Source organism: Rissa tridactyla, chromosome 8 (genome assembly GCF_028500815.1).
Source record: "Rissa tridactyla isolate bRisTri1 chromosome 8, bRisTri1.patW.cur.20221130, whole genome shotgun sequence".
NCBI lineage: Eukaryota > Metazoa > Chordata > Aves > Charadriiformes > Laridae > Rissa > Rissa tridactyla.
Window position 1 is genome coordinate 34,050,100 of NC_071473.1, and position 21,377 is coordinate 34,071,476.

General features: G+C 40.5%; 2 protein-coding genes across 5 annotated transcripts in view; both read right to left on the bottom strand.

Annotated features, from left to right (window-relative positions):
* Positions 1-322: 322 nt before the first annotated feature.
* On the bottom strand, positions 323-4,748 carry S1PR1 (sphingosine-1-phosphate receptor 1). The gene is made up of 2 exons (XM_054212963.1): positions 4,472-4,748; positions 323-3,123 (listed from the first exon to the last, which is right to left on the bottom strand). The coding sequence occupies exon 2, from the start codon at positions 2,989-2,991 to the stop codon at positions 1,852-1,854; it is 1,140 nt and encodes a 379-aa protein (XP_054068938.1). The 5' UTR covers positions 2,992-3,123; positions 4,472-4,748; the 3' UTR covers positions 323-1,851.
* A 3,214-nt stretch (positions 4,749-7,962) lies between these two features.
* Positions 7,963-21,377, bottom strand: part of LOC128914258 (uncharacterized oxidoreductase ZK1290.5-like) — a 49,872-nt gene continuing 36,457 nt past the window's right edge. For 2 of the 4 annotated variants that reach the window (XM_054213028.1, XM_054213025.1), the window contains 3 exons: positions 16,284-16,466; positions 15,689-15,748; positions 7,963-8,265 (listed from right to left, as the gene is read on the bottom strand). In XM_054213028.1, coding sequence (XP_054069003.1) covers positions 8,164-8,265; positions 15,689-15,748; positions 16,284-16,466 — 345 coding nt within the window. In that variant the 3' untranslated portion in view covers positions 7,963-8,163. Of the gene's footprint in view, positions 8,266-13,373; positions 13,476-14,067; positions 14,119-15,688; positions 15,749-16,283; positions 16,467-21,377 lie in introns of those variants that run through there. The other 2 variants (XM_054213026.1, XM_054213027.1) reach the window with 2 other exon arrangements.

Genomic DNA, 21,377 nt, shown 5'->3' on the forward strand with positions numbered 1-21,377 from the left:
GCAGGCATCCATTTTTTCTTCTGTTTGTACTTCATTAGCTGTTGGAAAGAAATCGCTATTGTAGAGATTCTTTTAATAGCATTTCATCAATACAGCAATTCAGCATGTGCTGAAAAATGAAAAATTATATTCTAGTGGTCATTTTGTATTTTACATGATCCTATAAGTGGCGTTATTCATCTTACGGCCACGCAGAATTGGCTTAATCCCAGTACGTCCTGAAATCAAGGAATTCTTTCACTGACTTCTATCAACAAGAAACCACACCTGGCATAAGCCCCCCACAATAGTACAAAACTACGAGTAATCTGATAACAGAATCTTTAAAAAAATCAGTTTATTAATGTTTAGAAGTCAATAAAGCTATGTGCAAATTGAACAATAAAAGTCAGAAACATTTTAAATACTATTTTTTAAACCAGAAAAAAAATCAGTTTAATTGCACTGGAAATTTTACTACAAAGGCAATAAATTTTCTTTACAAAATACCACTTCTAGGAATTGCCAATAACTGTAAATCAGTCAATTGCTCTGAGCTATCCCAGATATACCACTTTTGTTACAGTAATACTCTAGGTGCATGAAGACTCCTGCATCTTATTAACTTATTTACATTGTACACATTCAACCCCATTAGCACAGGTTAGAAAAATAGAGGAGTAAAAATGATGCTGTAAAACAAATACATTCAATTTAATGACAGGTACTTCTTCCATGAACTGATAAAATACAGATGTCTTTGCTGAAATTACAGACATTAATAAAAGTGACAAAATGTATTGCATTTTGTTATGGAAGTGCATTTATCTATAGTCATTTCAATTCACCTTTCCTTTTATTTTTCTGAAACTCAAGATACTATTTTCAGATTTTCTGACTGACCTTTGGAAAGAGTCTGAACCTGACACTGAAATGCCCCTTCAGTTTTTTACTCTTCTCGCTTAGGCAAAAACGCTGCTGTTGTCACTAGTATCTTGTACAATAAGATTTACCTTCAGTAATCTTAAAGAGAAATGACCTTTAGTTCTACCTTGCATTTGTCATGGTAATGCAGTTTATTTAATGCTATAGAATAACAAGGCAATCAATGTATGGGGCCAAATGCTGCTCTGAGCTACTCCATATAATCTGACACAGCCAATGGAATGGTACAGGTGAAAGTAACTGCAGAGTCTGGCTCGTGGTCTTCAAATGTAACATGGACCGGTAGAAAAATTCACAGCTATGATCTTGCTAAATAAAACCCCAACAGCTTTGGACTCTGCAAATAAAACCTTACGACTTAACTAAAAACTCTGGAAAGTGATGCCAAATGATGGTTGTGCACGGTCTAAGTTATATTTGTATGATCTCTTTCCTTGTTATGTGCTAAACAAACGCTTCTGACCTACTATACCAGAGCCACCACTAAACTCAGTACAGAAAGATCTTTGTGTCAGTGGTTTGCTGCAAGTAAAGGAGAAATAACTTCACATTCTTCTCACAGGGAAAAAAAAAAAGAAAGATTCATTCTCCCTCTCCCTCCTCCCCCTCTCTCTTTCTCTCACACACCAGGCATCATTTCACCAAGGCATCAGTCTTTCAGAGTTACTAAGGAGATTTCAGGATATGAATGTGCCTGACAATCCTGAGCTGCCTCAGTGCAAAGACAAAACATGCTCCAGGGAAAAAGATTTTCAAGCCAGAACAGTCTGTCCCATTTCTTGAACTCCAGCCTCGCAAGTGCACCGTTTGCCTCGTTAGAACTAATGCTACTTGCTCACTTAGCCCAACGCTGCCGTCGTGAGCCGCGAGGCGTCTCAGCTCCCCGATTTCAGAGGAAGGCTCTGAAATACCCCCCCATGGTTACTCCTAAGAAGATGAGGTAACATTGCCCGAAGACATGATGGTTTCAGGATGGTCGCCTTCCTCCTTCTGTGGGTGGGAGGAGTTGTCAGACTTACTCCGGCTGAACTCCATCCCTCCGATGATCGGCCTCTTGAATTTGGTCCCAGAATCTGCTGGCGGACATTTGCAGCAGCACAGAATCTTGATGAAAGCCCTCCGCATCTCTTTGTTTGTCAAGGTGTAGATGATAGGGTTTGTGGCTGAATTGAGCACGGCCAGTACTAAGAAATACTCTGCTTTATAGAGGATTGGGCAGGTCTTCACTTTACACCCCACATCCAGTAAAAGCAGGATGAACAAGGGAGCCCAGCAGGCAATGAAGGCACTCAGGACTATGATCACTGTCTTGAGCAAGGCTAGTGACTTTTCTGAGCTCCTAGTAGCTTTGGTAATGTTTTTCCGAAATGTCAGCCTGCGGCTCCTAGTCCTCACCATGGAGTAGATCCTGCAATAGAGGACAACGATGGATAGCAAAAGGCCAGTGAAAACAGTGGTGCAAAAAAGAATATAGTGCTTGTGGTAGAGAGGCAGCACGGTGGAACAGTTGGATAAGAGGCTGATGCAGTTCCAGCCCATGATTGGGAGTCCCCCGAGTATCACGGAGATAACCCAGCAAGCACTGATCAGCAAGAAGGAACGGAAGCTGTTGCTGCCATTGTGGAGTTTCATCTTCAACATGGTGATGTATCTCTCAATGGCAATGGCCAATAAACTGAACACAGAAGCTGACAAAGCAACAAACATGCTGCCTTCTCTTACAAACCACTGGGAGGGGGTGAGGCTATAGGTTTTGTGTCCAGATAGCAGGAGGTTGGCAGTGTAAGCCACACCAGCCAGCAAGTCTGAAAGAGCCAAGTTCCCAATGAAATAGTACATGGGTCTGTGAAACTTCTTGGTTTTCCAGATGGTGAGCAAGACAAAAATGTTCTCCAAGATTATAAAGCAGCAAATGATGATAAAAACCACCGACGTCACTTTTATTCCACTGTCCGCATTCTCATTTAGCTTTCCCGTGTAATTATAATGCTCTTTGATGACATAGTTGACATCAGTGTTGGCAAGGTTGCTGACGACCTTCAGCGGGGCGGTGGTGCTGGAGCTCATGGTGCCCGCCTGGGCGCCGCTTCCCCAGCGGCCACCGGACGGTGACGCGGAGCCCAAACCCGGTGGCTGCCCCGCAGCTCCTTGTCCCCGCAGCCTTCCCGACACTGCTGCACAGCCTCAGAAACCGCAGCCCTGAGAACAGGAGGCACAAAGCCCAGAGTTAAAAGAAGGAAGGCAAACAACGTAACAAGTGATAAATGGTTTAAGATAATCCGCTAGTTTAATTGTACATCAGAGTCACAAATGTAATCACACAGGAATCAGTTTCATTCAGCTGTTAAAATACATTTAAAAGCTGGTTAGGTGTATTCAATAGGTAAAGCTAATAAGGCAAGAAAAGTTCTGTCACGCAGAGCTGAACGGGTGAATTGGAGTCGGCAAGGACTGCATTACTGGACTTCTTCCAGTGTGAAAGATCTCAAAGCTCCCCAGCAATAAGTTCTACTGTATCTTTTTCTTCAGGAGGAAATGCACTTTGTAATACAACAGCAGAGATTTCGAAAGGGAAAGGGCTTGATTTGATTTAACTGCAAACGCATGAAAGCCTGCACAGAAATTACTTGACAGGAGACCTGAATTCTCCTCCGTTAATAAAGTCAGAATATGTTTTGGAAGGGGGCAGTTATACAATTTACTAATGCCATCTTGAACGGTGGTGAATTCACTGATGTACATATAAACAAGAGATCATCTCAAAGCTGTAAACAAGAAAGGGGTGCCCGTACTAAATAAAAGTAAGAACGTGCTTTACAAAACCTGGAGCAGTAAAAAGTTTAGAAAATAAAGAAAAATATGTAAATGGGCCAGATAGAGGCTCATTCAGTGGGTCTGAAACAAAGAACGGCAAAAAAAATACCTTGCGTTTGAATAATTAGCATTGCAAGCTTTTGAAGTAGGCATGATTAAGGAATGCAGATATGAGGGAAAGTCCCTTTACATATAAACATTTGCTCGTGGGCATTTAAAGAGAATTAAAGCCGTGAAATCATGCAAGGAAAGAAGAACAGGCAGAGTTGTTAAATTACAGCCTGAGTGGGGCAAAGCAGGAGGTGCGAGGGCAGCGGGCACGGCTCCCCGCTCTGCTCCCGGGCTCCAGCCCGCCCCGCTCCTGTCCCGCACTTCACACTGCTCCCGCTCTGCTGCTCGCACCACTCCTGTCCCGCACTTCGCGCTGCTCCCGCACCGCCCCCGCACTGCTGCTCGCCCCGCTCCCGGGCTCAAACCGGCCCCGCTCCTATCCCTCACTCCGCGCTGCTCCCGCCCCGCTCCTGTCCGGCGCCGCTCCCCGGCTCCATCCCGCACCGCCTCCGCCGGACGCGGCGCCAGGGCGGCCACAGCGCGTCCCGGACAGCCCCCTCCGCCTCTTTTGTTTCGGGAGCTCCGGGGGGACGCGCCGAGCCGCGGAACTGGCACTCGGCGGCGGCCCCAGGCTCCGCAGGGGCGGCCCCGCGGTGCGCGGCCGCGGCCGCCCGAGCCTTACCTCGCTCAAGCGCGGCGCGGAGCCCACATCGGCCCTGCGCATCTTGCGTGCTCACGGAGCAACTCCCGGCGCCGGGCCGAGGGCTCGATAGTTTTAATGTTTCTGCAGCTGCTGCTCTCCACCCCGTTTCCGATTATCCCCGTCTAACTCCTCCCTGCTTGCGGCCGCGGGGCGCCTCCTACGAGGGACCTGCCCGGGAGCTGGCAGCGCCCGTCCGGGGCACCCTCACCGCCCCGCCCCGGCCCGCCGGCGAGGGAGCATGGGCGGGCGCTGCTGTGCCGGGGCTTTTCGGCACCCCACAGACCTGGGGAGGAAGGGGGGGCCGAAGCGGAACGCCCGGGAAGGCTCCCCCGCGGGAGGCGGGGAGGGGGACGCCCCGGCCGGGCTCCAGCCGCCCCTGTGCTGGACGCCGCCGGCCCCGCGGGAAGGAGGCGGCTCCCCCGGGAAAGGAGGTGTCGGCTGGGCCCGGCCAGCTCCGAGCGCGGCCCCTGCGCCTCGGCGGGTGCTGGTGAGCATCTCGCCCCCGCCTCCCTTTCCCCCCTGAGTAGGCACAGCAGGGAAAAGGCCAAAGGAAGCATCCTCTACGCCGCCTCAGCCCTCGCTCTTGGGGGACGTTATAAGTAACGTTTAAGGAAATACCTGGAGGAGGCTCTTCCCTTTCCCACTTTGCCAGGTGGGTGTGGGTTTGTCCCGGCAGGCCCGCTGCCTGCGGGCGCCATCCCGCAGGGCGGCACCGTCACTCGTGGGCTGCGGGGCAGGACTTGGCAGCGGCCCACTGCAGGCTCACTGCCCGACACTACCAAACACGGCCCGGTGCTGGTGTTCCCATGTGGAAAAATCGTCTCTGACTGTTCAGAGGATGCTGTAAGATACCTACATGTTTGAAAATAGGAAGGAAAGTTTTAAATTCATTTTTTAAAACAAAATTGGCAATCACAACTACTTACAGTAGTAACAGTGCTATTACATAGAGACTGAGAAAGAAGTAGTGAGTTTAGGTTTTACAATTCCTTCTCTATTCAAACTTTTAAAAGAAAAAAACACCTCCATTGGTAATCTACTGTTGCGCCTCTTCCTTCCTTCTCTGTTCTCTTTAACTCCACTTTATAATGAAATGCAAAAGAATATCACAGTAGACCAGAGCTTAAGTATTAGGTCTTTTAGTTCACAGCATCACACCAGTAAATGAGCAGTAGCAGTTGTTATGGGGAAGCAGCTTTCCTGTGAAAGCCGGTAAGAGTAACTCTACCCTCAGGAAGAGAGTCCCTCTCATTTATGCTAATAGTCATGCTTCAATTGCTCCACGCCTCTCCCAGAATGACTCAGATAAATTACACTGGCAAACAGACATTTACTCTTCCACCACAAAGCTAGAAAACTTGAAAAGATGTTGAACCTCCTGAGAGCTTGGAGGAAAATACAGCCGTTAAATTACAACTGTCAAAAAGGCATGTAAGATAAATCATGCTTGAGGTTGACATATGCATCCCCTGCAACTGCCTGACATACCCTAGATATTTCAAGCTTCCCCCCTTTATTTAGCTAATCTATAGAAAATACTAAAAAAAAAAAAAAAAAAAAAAAAAAAGGTGTATTCATCTGGCATTTTCCTCTAGGAAATAATTCACACATAATTTTAAGCAAGAGGGACATATTAAAGGAACATGCTTTAATTAAAGGCTAGAATGACTCAGGGTTTCAGAAGTCAGATGTACAGCCTTTCATGTTTAGGCTGTTGGTTAACCAGCTGAGAGGGCTCCAACGCAGAGATGTGACATCCAACAAATTACTTGTCAGAGGCTGTGTAAAATACCTGGGCAGTTTCAGTTGCACTCCAAACAGCTGGGTATTTGTATCACAAAAAGCATCATTAAAATTAGATCACCACACACATTTATAGCCCTCTTGACATCTCAGCAGAGAGGAAGCTGAAGTACGGCTTCATTCTTCTCAGGCAAATGAAGCCAGATCAGCTGGATTTGAACTGAGGTTGTCTAAAACCTCAGAGATGATAGGTTAAAGTGGCTCAGCTGCACAGGTTGTAGCCTGCTTACACGGGCTGAAACACAAACAGAGGTACACTCAGGTTGGTCCAGCCAACTCTATCAAAAATACACTGGTAAGTGTTCAGTGAGGTGACTTACACCAGGCTTATACTCTATCCCCACCAACAGAACGAGAACTCTTTTCTCAGTACCTCCCCAACTGCCAGGTCCAGTGTTAAGGCAGCTTGTACTTCTGTGAAATACACTACAGAAGCCCAGGGCATATATTTCTCCTTTGAGAACTCGACTCTGGAATTGCCTACAGTCAGAATAAGGCAAAAGGACAATGCAACATTATTCGTGCACCATTTCAGAAATAACCAGAACGCAGGTCTCAGCTGAGTGCCGGCAGGAGGGCTGTGCGCATTGGGACACCAAACTGATACATAAGAGCTGCTTGACCTGGGCAAACTGGTTAAAAGAATGTGTCTGCAACATGTTCACAAGCGGAAAGAGGCAGACAGTTTTGTTCACAGGGATCGTGAATATGCTGTTAGATACTTGAGTTTTTAGGATGAACAGAAAGTCATGTTTTCGGGCATGGCAACAGTAAAATAAAATACTGACTGCCTGTGAAAACCAAAGTTCTTGTGGAACTTCTGATAAGAACTTAATGTGGTGGGGGTTTCAGAAACCTGGATAGTCACAGGGCAATTTCCTTTGATCTTGTGAGAAGAGAAGTTGCAAGCTGGGGTACTCCCAAAGCCTGCATACTAATAGATTGGTGGCCTCTGACACCAGCAGAAGACCATACTCTTAGTGCTAGCACTGCTGGGCAACTCACAATTCCATTGGAGGAATGTCTGAACATTATCCATCTTGAAAAGATAAAGAAATCTCTACAAAACAGATTAGCAAAGGATTTTTCTCCAAGACATTACTCTTCTGCACCTTCAAAAATCTTTATCTATATAAGCAAAAAGTACCTTTATTCATTCTGACGCAACTTTGGCCACAAACCAGAGCCATTCCTCCCTGACGTGCTAGGTCAAGACAGGAGATCCTTGAAACACTACTGACAGAACAGGTTTGCTCACCAAGAAAGTACCAAGAATGGCCTGCAGAATCCCCCAAACTTCTCATGACTAGAAGAAATGTAAAAAACAGTGTAAAAAGTCAGATTCAGATTTCTGCTGCTATTACGAAACAAATATTCCATATTTTGAATAATTTTTCAAGATTTACATGCATTGTAGCATGCTCTTATGAGTCCCTTTCAGTAACTAATACTTTTCAAAATCTGTAAGGAAAATAACCAAAACCAAGGTAATTTGTTCAAATGGGCTAAAATGACACCTTAAATGAAGTACATGCAGGCAGAAGAAACTTAATTATAATATTGTGAGATAGCTCAACCCTTACTGGGAGAATATGCTAGAAAGTTCTGAGAAAGCAGAGACAATGCTGAAAGTAAGCATTTCTGTATCTGTAAGAAAGCAACAAAGAAAAGAGTAAACTAGATGATTTTATTAATTTGTTAATGTAACAGTAAATACAAGCCATTGATACTGATTTTTGATTATTGATTGGTATTTATTAGATGCTCTTTGAGTACCCAAGAGAACAATTTAGATTTATTGTTCAGTTTAAAATGAATTAATGTTCCAGTGGCATCACTTTTGCTGTATAGAACGATCTGGTTTTAAATTATCCTTTCCACAGTGGATAGGTTAGATTAATTAATTTTCTGTTGATATTCATAGCCTTCAAAAATTCCATATCTTCTTCCTTCAGATTAAAATCAAAAACCTGGTTTGGAGAAAAAAAAAAAAAAAACAGAAAAAGAAAAGTGATGAGAACATTGCAAAGCCTAAAGCACAAATATTTGTTTAGTATTAACATTCTGTAATTTAGATGGTCTGTTTTATTTTAATTTTTGATATTGATAATCAATTAAATGGCCTTTTCGGTTTTAAAAGGCTATTGTAAGAAGTTTGCTATATTCATTTTTGTGAGAATTGGTACTTTATTTTTAGATCACTAAGCTGAACATAACATTAGGAAAAGCTTAAGTCCAATTGGAAAGAATTGAAGTAGTTGAGAAAGCGACATACGACAGCTTTACTGGCTATCACTGCACCCAAAGCCACAGCACACTTTAGTATATCTCATCATGGCATACGTTTTTCTCATGTGTATTAAAATATAGCAGAAGTTCTACAGTAATGAAACTGTATAATGCAGCATTAGAAAACTTTTTGAAGGTTAAATTTTTTATGCTAGTGATGTGGATCAGTCAACTGAAGTCCAACTGTACGTTTTCTGATAAACTAAAGACATTAACAGGCATAACTGAACTTAACATGCCATTCTAAAGAAACAGAAGTCTCGGATGGAAAATCTGCAATTATTTGGCAGATTACAGATATTATTTACGTGTAATACTGGGGGTGGGGGAGGAAGCAGTAAAATAGCCATTTCCCAAAAAAACCAAACCAAAACCACCTGTGATAATTTTTCAGATTAATCAAAGGTACTTATATCTGTTTTATAATGCATTCATGATAATCATGCAAAAATCTCACAAACCATGTGATATAAAATAGCTGGTTGTCGTCTCATTAATATAAAGAGTCCATTAAATACATATTTTTCAACATCAGGTAAGTTAATTTATAGCACAGTATATGTATGACCTTGACAGCTATGCTTCGGCCTAATCCTCCACCACCTTTATACTGTACCCAAAGAAGTGATTTACTACAAATTCATCTTGGCAACATTACGCTTATGGATATCCAACGAGATGAATCCAGGTCACGGAGAACCATTAGGAAAAAATAAATTCATAGAAAAAAGAAAAACAAAATGTAAAACAACCCAACAATCTCTGCTCTCCTTGTTACCAGGGAACTGTGAAAGTAATTGTACACTCCCCCTCCAAATTTCACAAGCTTCCCTTGGCTTAGTAGATTTGTGAACTTGCTAGTATTATAGTTTCTTTATTATACATGCTAGTCAGAAAAATAATGTCTCGAAAGTTATTTTGGGGGACAGGTGCGGTAGAAACACTTCTGCAGCCTGATTAAAAAAAAAATAAATTCCTGAAGTATGCACTTTACAAAACCATTCCCATTATTTTCCAATTAAATGTTCTTAGGTACCTTCATCTCCAGTAATATAAAAGATGAAATTCAGAAACAGGCAAGAAAAAGGAGAGAGGGGGCCACTCAGAGGCAGACAGGAAGCTATCTGGCTGCATAGAAAACGGCCTCACCCTTTCCACTGACTTTCAGTTTATTTTTTATCTTTTCTTATGTGTTTCAAGAGAGTTCCCTTCCATTAAGAGTCACAGTGCTCCTGCAAAGGCAGCTGATTGCACTTAGATAGATAACACTGATAAACTGTATCTTATTTTAAATAATGGTTTATCTCAACTAGAAAGGAGTGCCCCAATCAGTCGTGTGTTCAATTTTCAGGTGTATTCCCTGTTCCTGTTGGCAAGATGACGGGTTACACTGATAAAATGCATGCATTGCTGTATCTTAAAAATGGTCACTGTAGAAAGGTGAAAAAGTTTTCTCCCTAGAGAAAGCTTGTCTGACAGAAATATGGACAAGAGGAGGAATTCCAGCCCTGGGGAAGAATACGCATATCATTCCAAGAATTCACTTGAGGGATGAATTCTGAGTTTAAAAAAAAAAATAATATCAAAAAATAAGCACTTCCAGGCCAACTGACCGAAGGAGAAATAATGGAGTTAAACTTCCTGATTTTGTATGTTCAGTACTTTTACATCCTTTTGGTCTTCTAGGTTCTGCTTCTATTACAGAACATCACTCCTCACAACTACCCCTAAATCTCACTACTGTCTCCCAATTTCTTATCAGTTCTGTTATTTCTTTATAGCATGGATCAAAGTTGTCAGTACTTCAGAAACGTTCATTTCGATGAGGTGATGTGGACTTATCTTCAACAGCCTTTGCTTAAAACCAAAACTATCTACCACATCTGTAATGTCAATTTAATTGTAGAGAGGCGCATAAAATACGAATCCACTGAGCCTGTCTTTCCCTCTGCAACCTGTTCAAGAGTAGAAGAGGACTTGCTTAGTGATTCTAAATTAACTAACATGGTATAAAACTTGTGAATGCTGTATTCAAAGGAAGAGGCTCCAGTGATATACCCCAAGCACACAGGAGATAACAGGGTTCCAGTCTCTTGGGGCAATTACAGCTTCTGGCAGAAAATAATGGCTATTAGCGATGGCACAATGTGCAAAGCTGCACACTACACCCCGGAGAAAGACACCACGGGCCAGCTGAATCCTGGCACTTAAAAAGCTTATATTGCCTCAAATTGCACTTTTGTAAATAGTTAAAATTAAACTCTTTCGTAGTTCTAAAGTCACTACCTGTAGCAAAGGAATTGTTAGGAAAGATTACCAAAAAAAACCAACCGCACCCAGAAAAGTCCTGAACCAACAATAATTAAGCCTGAAGGAAGTTAGGAAACTACATATCAGATTAAAACTGTAACTTGCCACAACTGCTCCTCCAGAAGAATGCTTTCTTAGTAATATTATTTCTATCTGATTATTCCTTTCATTACTCATTACACTGCTTGGAGACCATGATCTAGATCAGAGAAAATGGTGGCTTGACTTCCTAGCAAAAGCAGATGCAGACACAAAACCATCATAAAAATCTCTTTGACAGAAGAAACCATGAATTAGGAACCCATCCTCACTGTAGCCTAAAGTCATCTACGTGGGGGATTAACAAGAAAATCTGGTTTAGTTCCGTTTAGCTCAGAGCAGGGAAGCGATCAGTCAGAAATAAGTGTAGAAAAAACAGCTGTTCTGACCAACATGGGACTTCTAGCCACATAGTTAGTCCTAACCAGTATTGTTCTGGTAATAAAAATTAAAAGCTAGAATTTTCTAGCATATATAAAGATTTGGTTCACTTTGTATGCATCATCTGTGTTGGAAATAGTATGTTGATGTGGCTGACAACTGTTTCTTTAGAGAGAATTAGAGGTAAAGCTCCGACTTCTCTTTTGTAGTTTCTCAGAAAGTCTTCACTGCCAAAAAGCCGCATTGAGTGAACACTAGGCACATGATTCACTGCTAGTCTTCCCTTCATGAATTCAGATACGCTCTGAAGCACCGAGTCCCTCAACAGCACATTAACAGGATTTATTTTTTTCATATTGCTGAAGTATTGTTCTATGAAGTGACTTTTCAAAAGCAGGATTAGCCAATGACCACTGGTAGAAAGGTTTATTTCTGGGGAATCTTTCCAGTTTTCACTTAGTCACTGCCATCGTTTCTGCAAAAGCTAAAAAAAGCCTAAGAATTACCTTAATTTCATAAATAAGCCTTACTTTTTGGAACTATTGAATGCCTCATCACAACAGTTAAGCCAGGTACATAGCTGTTCTTAGACACCTGAAGGGGCATTCCCAGATACTGAAGGACCCCAAACTGCAGGCCACGCTTGAAACTCTAGAAGATAACCTTACTGTGGAGATTGTGTATCTTTCTTGGAACAGTACATTGTACAGGTATGAGCGAGCACAGCATTTCATACAATAACTTGTATTTTAAAATAATAAATAATACATTAATGATTCCAGAAGCAAATCTAGACAATTTTTTGCGGAAGTGTTCACTAGGAAAAAACAGCCAATTATTCTGAGGAGCTGTTACCAAAAAGGTAAGTTTGTCTGTATTTTAGCCAAGCTGTATAGAAGCTCTACTTTGAGGACAAACAATGCAGGCTAGAATATAGGATTGTTGTAAGTCACTTCTTGATAAAAAACTAAGGAGCTTTGTTTCACGATATGACTAAAGCAGAACAGCACTGGGAAAACTGCCTCAGGAAGTCCACACACAATATAAATCATAGTCAGATTTTCCATACCTTTCTAGACACAGGAACTCCTAAAATATCAAATCAATGTGACTAGAAGTTGAATACTCAGTCGATAAAAGACTGCAGACATTGCTCAAAACAGATCTGTAAACTACATATATCTACATCTATCTCTCAATATAAATACATATTTTATAAGAAAATCTGAGGAACAGTATAGTCTCTTAATGAGATTTCCTGGACAAGTCCAAAATGAAAGACAAACTAATTCTCACCAAAAGCTACACAAAACTCACCAGAATTTCCAGTAAGAGAAAAAGATCAGTAATAACAAAGATGCCTCTTTGTTAGAGGAGCTTACCTTAGAGCTTGCTGCTCAACTCTTAATCCATTTGCACATGGACTTCTCTGGAAAGATTTCTACTTTGTTATACCTACAGGCTAGTAAATAATATGCATAGAACTCTCTGGTTCAACAGCATTATTATGCAATAATCGCATAAAACCTTTTTTGGTGATGCTCAGTTATTGCTTATTACAGTGAGATTCTATTTTTTATGGAGATTTGCAGTAGATTGTACTGTATAAATACTGTAATAGTAATGGTATTAATGTATCTTTTTCACACAGCTTTTTCTTATTCATACATTGTATCCCTCTAACGAAGCACTTGAAAAAATATTTTGGACTTAACACCTGTGTTGTACACTAGTAGTTAGCATTTTTTCTTACACTTTTAGGGGTATCTCCTCATGCTCTTTGATTAAATGGCCTGATGCAGGGTCAATGGCATAAACACGAGGCTTTGCATCGGCTTCAATGAACTATGGATCAGGATTTGAGATGGAAATATAAGACCTCTGTACAAAAGTGCTACCCTCAAAAATATCTTCTGTCTGTTATCAACATTAAGGATTTCAAATCAGTTATCATTAATAGCAGATATTAATCTTATGATTACATTCTTATTGTGACCTTCCCTGAATTTAAATTACATGGTGTGACTCACTGATCACTGACAAAGGAAAAAGCTCAAACCTTCATTCACACAATAAGGCTTGGGTCCCAGGAAACATGTCTCCCATCATGCATTCCATTCAGAATTTCAACATCATCTTCTGCTATTGTAAAATCAAACACCTATGGGAATGCATATACAGTTAACATCATGAACATAGAGAGAATCAGAAGTGTTTCTGTTATTTGAACTGACCAAGATTCATCTAAATGTGAGGCAGAAATTTTTCTCTATTTTTCCTTCTGGAAATTCTTATATTTTGTCACAGACAAATATTCCATTAAGCTGACAGGTTCCACTGGGTTCTTTGCTCCTTTTGTGACTCGTTTTCATTTGTAGAGTCTGTTAAGATGGCTTTGTAGCACTCTGACCTCAGGCAAGGGTCAAAGACAATGGTAGTATCAAAGTGGCTTTTGACAGCACTCTATATGGTCACTGCCAGAGGTATATGTATAACCTGACCACAATCCCTCCGGAAACCTGAGCTCAGTATTCCACTTATATCCCAGTTTTCAGTTTAGAATGTTACAGTTCTTTTCCTCAGAATTTAAGCCAAAGAGAGTTGTTAGAAGGTAACAGGACATTCACAAAGCTAACAAACCAAAGGCTGTATCTATCTTTTCTACGTGCACTTAGACAAAACACTCATGAAAGTACAGAAACAGATACAGGGCTATAGTGTCTCAGCTCTAACTCAAACTTGAAAGCAACCACCTGTCTTCATGCATAGGTTCTTACAGCCAGCGACTTCTGCTGTGGTGAGACCTGCAACATGAATGATGGTGTCAGTGTTTTCTTAGCAGGTGTCTTATTCAGACATCATCACTTCTGAACAGAAGTTGCTTTAAGCTGGTCTGTTGGCTTTGTTAGTGCTCCTCCATGCTCAATAAAAAGATCCCGTAGAGCCTGAACTGCTGCCAAATGAGCTCCTCCCATCCTGCATTATCCAGCAATCACTGTCTGCTGGAATGACCTTTGTAGTCAAATCTCGGTGCTCAAGCTTTTTAAACCTAAACCAGGGACCAGTCACAGCACTAGAAATGCTATGTATTATACTATACACTGAGGGCTTAGTGAGGTCCATGCTTTCACCAACCTGACTAGAGGCGGTAGACACTCAGGCCAACACACTGGCACAGGGGAAAGGAAAGAGAGGAGGCGTGATAAACAATGTCTGGTAACTGTGCCAGTTCTCCTCTCCTCCTCTCCACTCTAAGTGTTTTAAGTTTTGCTGCAATGCATTCCCTCAGTTGTGTAAAATTAATTGCTGGGGTCATAGAATAAACTGTAAAAGCCATAATTAATCTGGATGTAAAATATCATTGGGGAAAATAAATAAAAATGAATAAGGATTTTAAACCTGGTTTTGTTCTCTGATCTGGTTCACAATACAGTACCACAAACAGCTGTGCTTATACCACAGAAGGCAGTGTGCATGTCAGAATAAATAGTCAAGGGAGGAGCTATATAAACAGGCACAGCCACCAGGAGAAATCCTCATTGCATGTGCATTGATTTGCACGTGCGCACACACACACACACACACTCACTCACTCTGATTTAACTAGGAGACAGAAGTTTCCTATCTTCTTGCAAAGTTGCTACCTGATTTGCCAAACAGTTCATACCCCTATGATATTTTTGGAAGTAACAATAAGGTGGTTGTGTTTTCCCTTTCCCTCCCCCAAAGAAAGCACACTTTCCGATTAGAGAAATGGAGAGGAAAAATTAAATAATGAATTAAAAACTTATGGTGTGAAAAGAGAAAAAAAAAAAGTGGGAGGAATCATGCTGCCAGTCCTCATTTGTTCCCCACTTTGTCCATCCCTTTCATGCTGGGACCTTCTCTGCAAGCCGAGTGGAAGGAAGAAGGCAGGGGAAGAGTCAGCTCTGGCAGGACTGTGATTTCTTTAGAAGATCTCTATCTGGGATACCTCCAAAAGAGTTTTACAGCTTTCATAATGTTACACACAGCATACAAACTCCTTCCATTTGTCCTATGTGTCTATCACAAAAAGGACCTAACCATAACCACATTAGGATGTTCTACAATCAGCCAAGGAATAAATATAAATATTAATAATAAAAATGAACTATGAAAGCTCTTCCTATGAATATCTTTTTTACACATGGTGATTAACTCTCCAGTTGATTTCTGACATTTGTGAATTACTGTTTTCTACTATACTGCAGTAATTTTATGGTACTGTAACTTGCCAATTTTAACTGAGTTGCCCCAATATAAAACTGGTATAGGAAAATGGGCAAGCAAACCAAAGTATTAAAACCAGTAATACGGATGTTAGTCAGACCTGAGTGCATAATCAAATCTTACCTTGCAGTTTTCCTGTATCCTTTCTGCTTTTGTGGACTTTGGAATAGTGACAATCCCATTCTGAAAAACATAATGCTTCTCATCATTAAAATGTACATAGTTTCAAAGAAAATACTCTCTCTTCGAAACATTTCAAGACATTCCTCACGTCTTTTGAGGATTAATTTCATTTTCAGAGGACAGTGACATTTCTATATGCTATTTTTAATTGCAATTATATACACTCCATTAAATTCCACCACAGACTATGTGGTTTATGTCAACTTAATATGCTATTTCACTGCTTAGTACTTCATGTTGAGTGATAGAAATGGAATGATGCCCCGTGCTGCTTGTAAAATTTAGTTTGAAAACATCTCTTTTATTAGTGGTTCTTTTTATTCTCTACAATCAGATTATTTGCATATTTAAAAATACTGCCATGCTTTGTGTACTACATTCCAAATTTCCAGTACAGCTTAGTTAGTTCATGTGATATCAACATATTGAAGGAAAAAGACTTTCTGTATAAATTCTGGTTTGATGCACAAAACCCGAACTATTTGCATTTTTTTCCTGAGAGAGGAGACATGTTTTTATTACCACCCTCCATTACCTGTATACTCCAGCGTATACAAATCTGTGCTGGAGTTCTGCCATATTTCTTTGCCAGCTGAATGATACTAGGATGAGTGAGTGCTTCGCCTTTGGCTAAAGGACAGTAGCCTTCGAAAACAATATCTCGGCTCCTACAATAATCCACCAGCTCCTGGGGTCTTTGGAAAGGGTGGTATTCAACCTTAGATAAATAGAAATAAACTTTTAGTAAAAGCCTTGAGAATACATTTAGTAGAAAATGTCACTGATAACTATTTTTTCCTCTCTTGTTTCAAAAATACAACATGAATGAAACCACTGCTTCTGGTAGACAGATACAAGTTACCAGTTTTAGAAGACATGTGAAGTATATTAATCCACAAGCATTTTGCCATTAATTGGCACAATATTTTACTGGGTATATTATGCTTCCCCCAGAAGTGAGGTGCATGGAGCAGCTGTCTGCCCTACTTGCAGCTGGACTTGCACTCTTGTTCTGGGCTATGTTTGAGAAATATATGCAAATGTATAGCAGAAGTTAGCATCAGATCATTTTTATTGGCAATGTGAGCCTACCTTCTCTACTTCCTTTCCTGTGTCTTTACTAATGATATTTGAGTTGCACGGGCAAGGGGAGGGTGCTGGGCAGGGACTGGGTTTGCAAGAGACCAACCACAACAATTTGCTTAGGATGAGGGCCTGACCTCGGAAGCAAAGCCCGTTGGCATGGATTGTACATGGAAAATCCTGTATTCTGTGTGTGGTGTCACCAACAGCTTATGCAGGGAAGCAATCGTGCTGTGGGATGAAGTGTGAAGGAGACCCTTTGTAGGAAGGAAGATCACAAATTGCCAAGAACCAGTTAAAAAGAGGAAAAGTAACAAGCTACAAAGACACAGTCGTTGGAAGCAAAAGGAAACAAAAGTTACCGGAAAGTAAATATCTTTGAAAAGCCACATGTTCTGGCATGTAACAACAGCTAAAAGAGAACCGCTGTTTATTCCTTACTATGTCATTTAAATAAGTATATCACAGTTTATACATTGTAAGAAGCATACCTTCCTCTGCATTCCGATGAAAATGGGTAGTGTTTTCTTTTATAAAATACATAATCATGTGATGTATTTTTGTGACTGGCCGTCACCGTTGTTTCAGTGATCTAACTCTTGCACATTTTGAAGAAAAATACTCCTCTGAACAATTACCTCAACACATGGAATCTGGAAAATTTCTTCTGCCACGAAAAGGACAAATGAACATTTCCTGTTTCTCATCTTTAGGACATGTTGTCTTTTCAGACAACAATAGTCGGGAACAATAGGCTGGCAGTCATTCAATATGTGCTGAGAAAAAAAAACTGTGCCCCTCGAAGGCTGGGCTGAGTCAGCCCAAAGCTGCTATGATCTAAATTACTAGGTAGACTCTGGAACAAGGTTCAAGCAGCAGACACATCCATGTCTTCAACCTTTGATGTTTCTTGACCTTTGAGTAGCTTTTGTAGTTCATGTTTATATGTGTAAGACCGGTGTTTAGGTCATACAGTTATTCACTTGTTTGCACCTGAGCTGACTAGAAAATATTCTCACTGTTTTTACACTAAACTATCAGGGGAAAAAAGAAAGAGCAAGCGGGGTGTATTACTCAGTTATTACAACAATAAGCAATAAGCAATTTTGGTAGACATTCTTTACACTAAGTGTAACAAATAACATAGCCTAGAAAATACTAAATAAAGAATGATGTATTTAGGGTGAAATGCTGAAAAATCTGCAGTACCCCTATAGCATCAGGTAACTTATTCAGCATTTATTACTAATATACCTGCAAGCAGAATTTACCCGCTCGTCCAATAAGATTTCTAGGCAGCACAGTTCCAGGTTACACCAGAAATATTTCAAGCAAGAGCAGCATGCTGAGATGTCACCTGCCTTCTTCCCAAGCAGAATACACAGCAACAACTACTTGACAACAACTACAGGAAAATTATATTTTGTGCCTTTCACTGAATCAAGAGACTCCGAAATATTGTGAACTGAATTTTGGCACATGCAGTTGTGTGCTGGTAGCAGCAAGTATTTTTCTTCTTAAATATGTTGCTAAAATAATCCAATGCATAAAATAAGCACTCTTGAAATTATTTTTCTTGTGAAAACTTTCTGGAAGGTTCTAGCAGCATCTGAATGCAAGGGACTAGCATCCTGAGCTAGAAGAGGCACAGGGTGAGTGGCCAGCATGTGCTTCCCCTCAAAATAATAATTCCTACTTCCTAGCTTGCCCCACCCTTGCTATTTTAGTCACCAAACTTTTCTCAGGAGAGGGCTGTCTGTCATATGGTGGTAGAAGATCTTGATCTTTTCTGGCACTCTGCCCTGAGTGATCTGTGTGTAAAATCTGGCATTTGTTTAATAAAACAGTTTGCAGCTCACATTACAGAACTCTTCCCAGCTGCTACCTGGTCAGTCACAGAGGAACTCTAAGTAAGCACTGTGTTTTTACAACAGTCATAGCGCAATGGGGAAAAGCTGAGCCTAATAATGATCCTGACACACCGACCTACAAACTCATACGTCAGATGATGGTATACAAGAGCCTTGCTCTTTCCACCCTGCTGTGGGTTCTTTTCACCTGGTAAGCTTTCCCTGCGTCTGGACTTCAGTCAGTTTCTCAATGGGAATAATGCACAGTCTTACTATTATTTCTCTTTAAAAAACTGAAATATAAGCCTAGAAATGCTTTCTCTATAGAGGAACAGTTGACGTGAGTTTATGTACAAAGGGGTTGTTTCCTAATGCCTCAAAAGACTAAAATACATTTCTACCTTGTACAAATTTACATAATAGAGCTCAATATTAATGGCAATATTAACATTATTAAATCTCTCTGAGGTCATGACACAGTAATTTGCACTTCTATAAAAGTAGAAAAAATACTGATGAACATTCCTACACAGAATCTGGAGAGGGACAGTTTATATTTGGTTTCAATGCATCACTTTATTAAGTGCAACATATATATTAATTAAATTCTTATAAAATGTATTTTTTTTCCCCTAATGAGTGACAGGCATAAGAGCCTTCAAAGACTTCCATAAACCCAAGCTTACTACTGCCAAGTCAATTACAAACTCTGGAATACAAGCCTCTAACTTCTAGGTTGTAGGCTTCATTCTACATGATGATAAAATTAAAATAGTGTTTAGCAGTATTTTTAATAGTAGAATGTAATTTTAAAAGGTGCTTACTTACTACTAAATGTCTTAACAATACTATATTCTTGAAAAGACAAGCTTTTCCTACTTCTTTAAAAGCCATGATGGTACAGGTTTTTTCCAGGAACAAAGAAGAGAGGCAGTACTTACAACTTGGTTTGTAAAATAGAAAGAAGCATTGCTTACTGTCTCGTTTGCAAAGACTATAGAAGTCAAATACGGAACCTCCTTTCTCCTGCCTTCCTACTTCCTCCTCTTCACAGAAAAATAACTTTCAATTTTAACATCATAAGAACTGTTAGAATTCTAGGAACACCCTAAATTCTTTATGCAAATTTAACATAGCTAAGAGGGAAGTGATTTTCCTTCACTTGTTTGTTAAATATTTAGACTTTGTATACAATGATTGTTTGCAAATGTTTTGTATTTAGAAATAAGTTCATTGAAAGAGTACACTATTTTATGCACAAATATAGCAAAGATCTTTTGTATTATAAATTCTGGACAGTGAAATAAGAATTCAGTATAGCACTTCCATTCCGAATTTAAATTTAGGAATTTATTAGTCATTTGGTAATGCTTAGATAATCTTACCACCAGACTCAGCAACTCTCCAACACTAAGCAAGAAACAGAATAAATACTCTTTTCAGGATAACCTTAACTGTAGTTATGATTTCTGTAACTCTAAAAAGTTAAATTAATCCTATAAAAAAACCTGTTCAAAGTGAAGCAGTTTGCAGTAGCACGGATATTTCATTGTTGGGGTTTTTTGGTTTTAATTTGGAACAACGCAGTGCATCACCTTAAAGAAATGATGATCTGAATACAGCAGGGGCACCCTCCCAACCCCCAGTATCACTACCGTGTCAACTTTTTATCTCCTTTTTCAGACACAGAAAAAGAGATGCCGTCAAATAGTATCAAGAAATAACTTTTGTCCATTAACGCTACTGACACAATAAGACTGGTAACTTTTTGACATTGTGGGTAAGAGGAAATTTCAAAACAAATCCAAGATTACATGTTTTTTTCCCTTGCAGTGATTTAGTAGGACACTGAAAGGCTCTTCTGATTTAACAGACAGTAAAAGCTTATGCCAAACTCCAGTAAGACTTTGAAGATGTGTATTTCTGAAAAGGAGACACAACTGAACCTTGGAAAACTCACTGATTCTTAAACAGTCATCAACCTGCCCGTCTTAAGGCATATTTCAATGGTTTATTTTGAATAACTGAACTTAAATGTTTTATATGGTTTTAGGTTGATTTAACATTACTCACAATTGTCCTTTAGTAACCTTTAGCGTAGTGGACAGAAAAAAATCAGAGATGTTAGGTTCTGACAGTCACAGTCTGAGCAACCTTTTTGTGGTGGTTTATGACATTCAACCAGAAACAGCTGCCAGAAATCCTCACCACCTGTACAGAGGGGAAAAGCACGCGCCTGCACTTCATCCATGCCAGTTCCCAGCTCTACGTCAGCATAAGCATGCCTTCACTGGCAGGAGGTGGCAGGAATGGGAGCATGAACTTTCAGCCCAGCTGCAGGCAGAAAACTGCAACAAGGGCAAAGTTGTGTCGTGGAGGTCTGCCGGCACATAGGTGGCCCGTTTTTATCTGCCTACAGCAGCAAAACAATTTTGCCAGGGCTGTCGCAGCACCTTTGTAAATGAGAAGTTCACTGAATTTAATATGATTTTGAAATATGAGTATGAAATAAGGGGGGAGCAAGGGAAACGGCACCCTTGCATGGATACATAATCACCTGAGGCTTTCAGTGTTGCTTAGAGGAATTATGTATAGTATTTGAACACAGGCTCTCTAATCTGGAGATGCTAAATGTTCAGTGCTCCTTGAATTTTATTTCCAAACTGTTTTATCATTAGAAACTGGTACAGGGACCA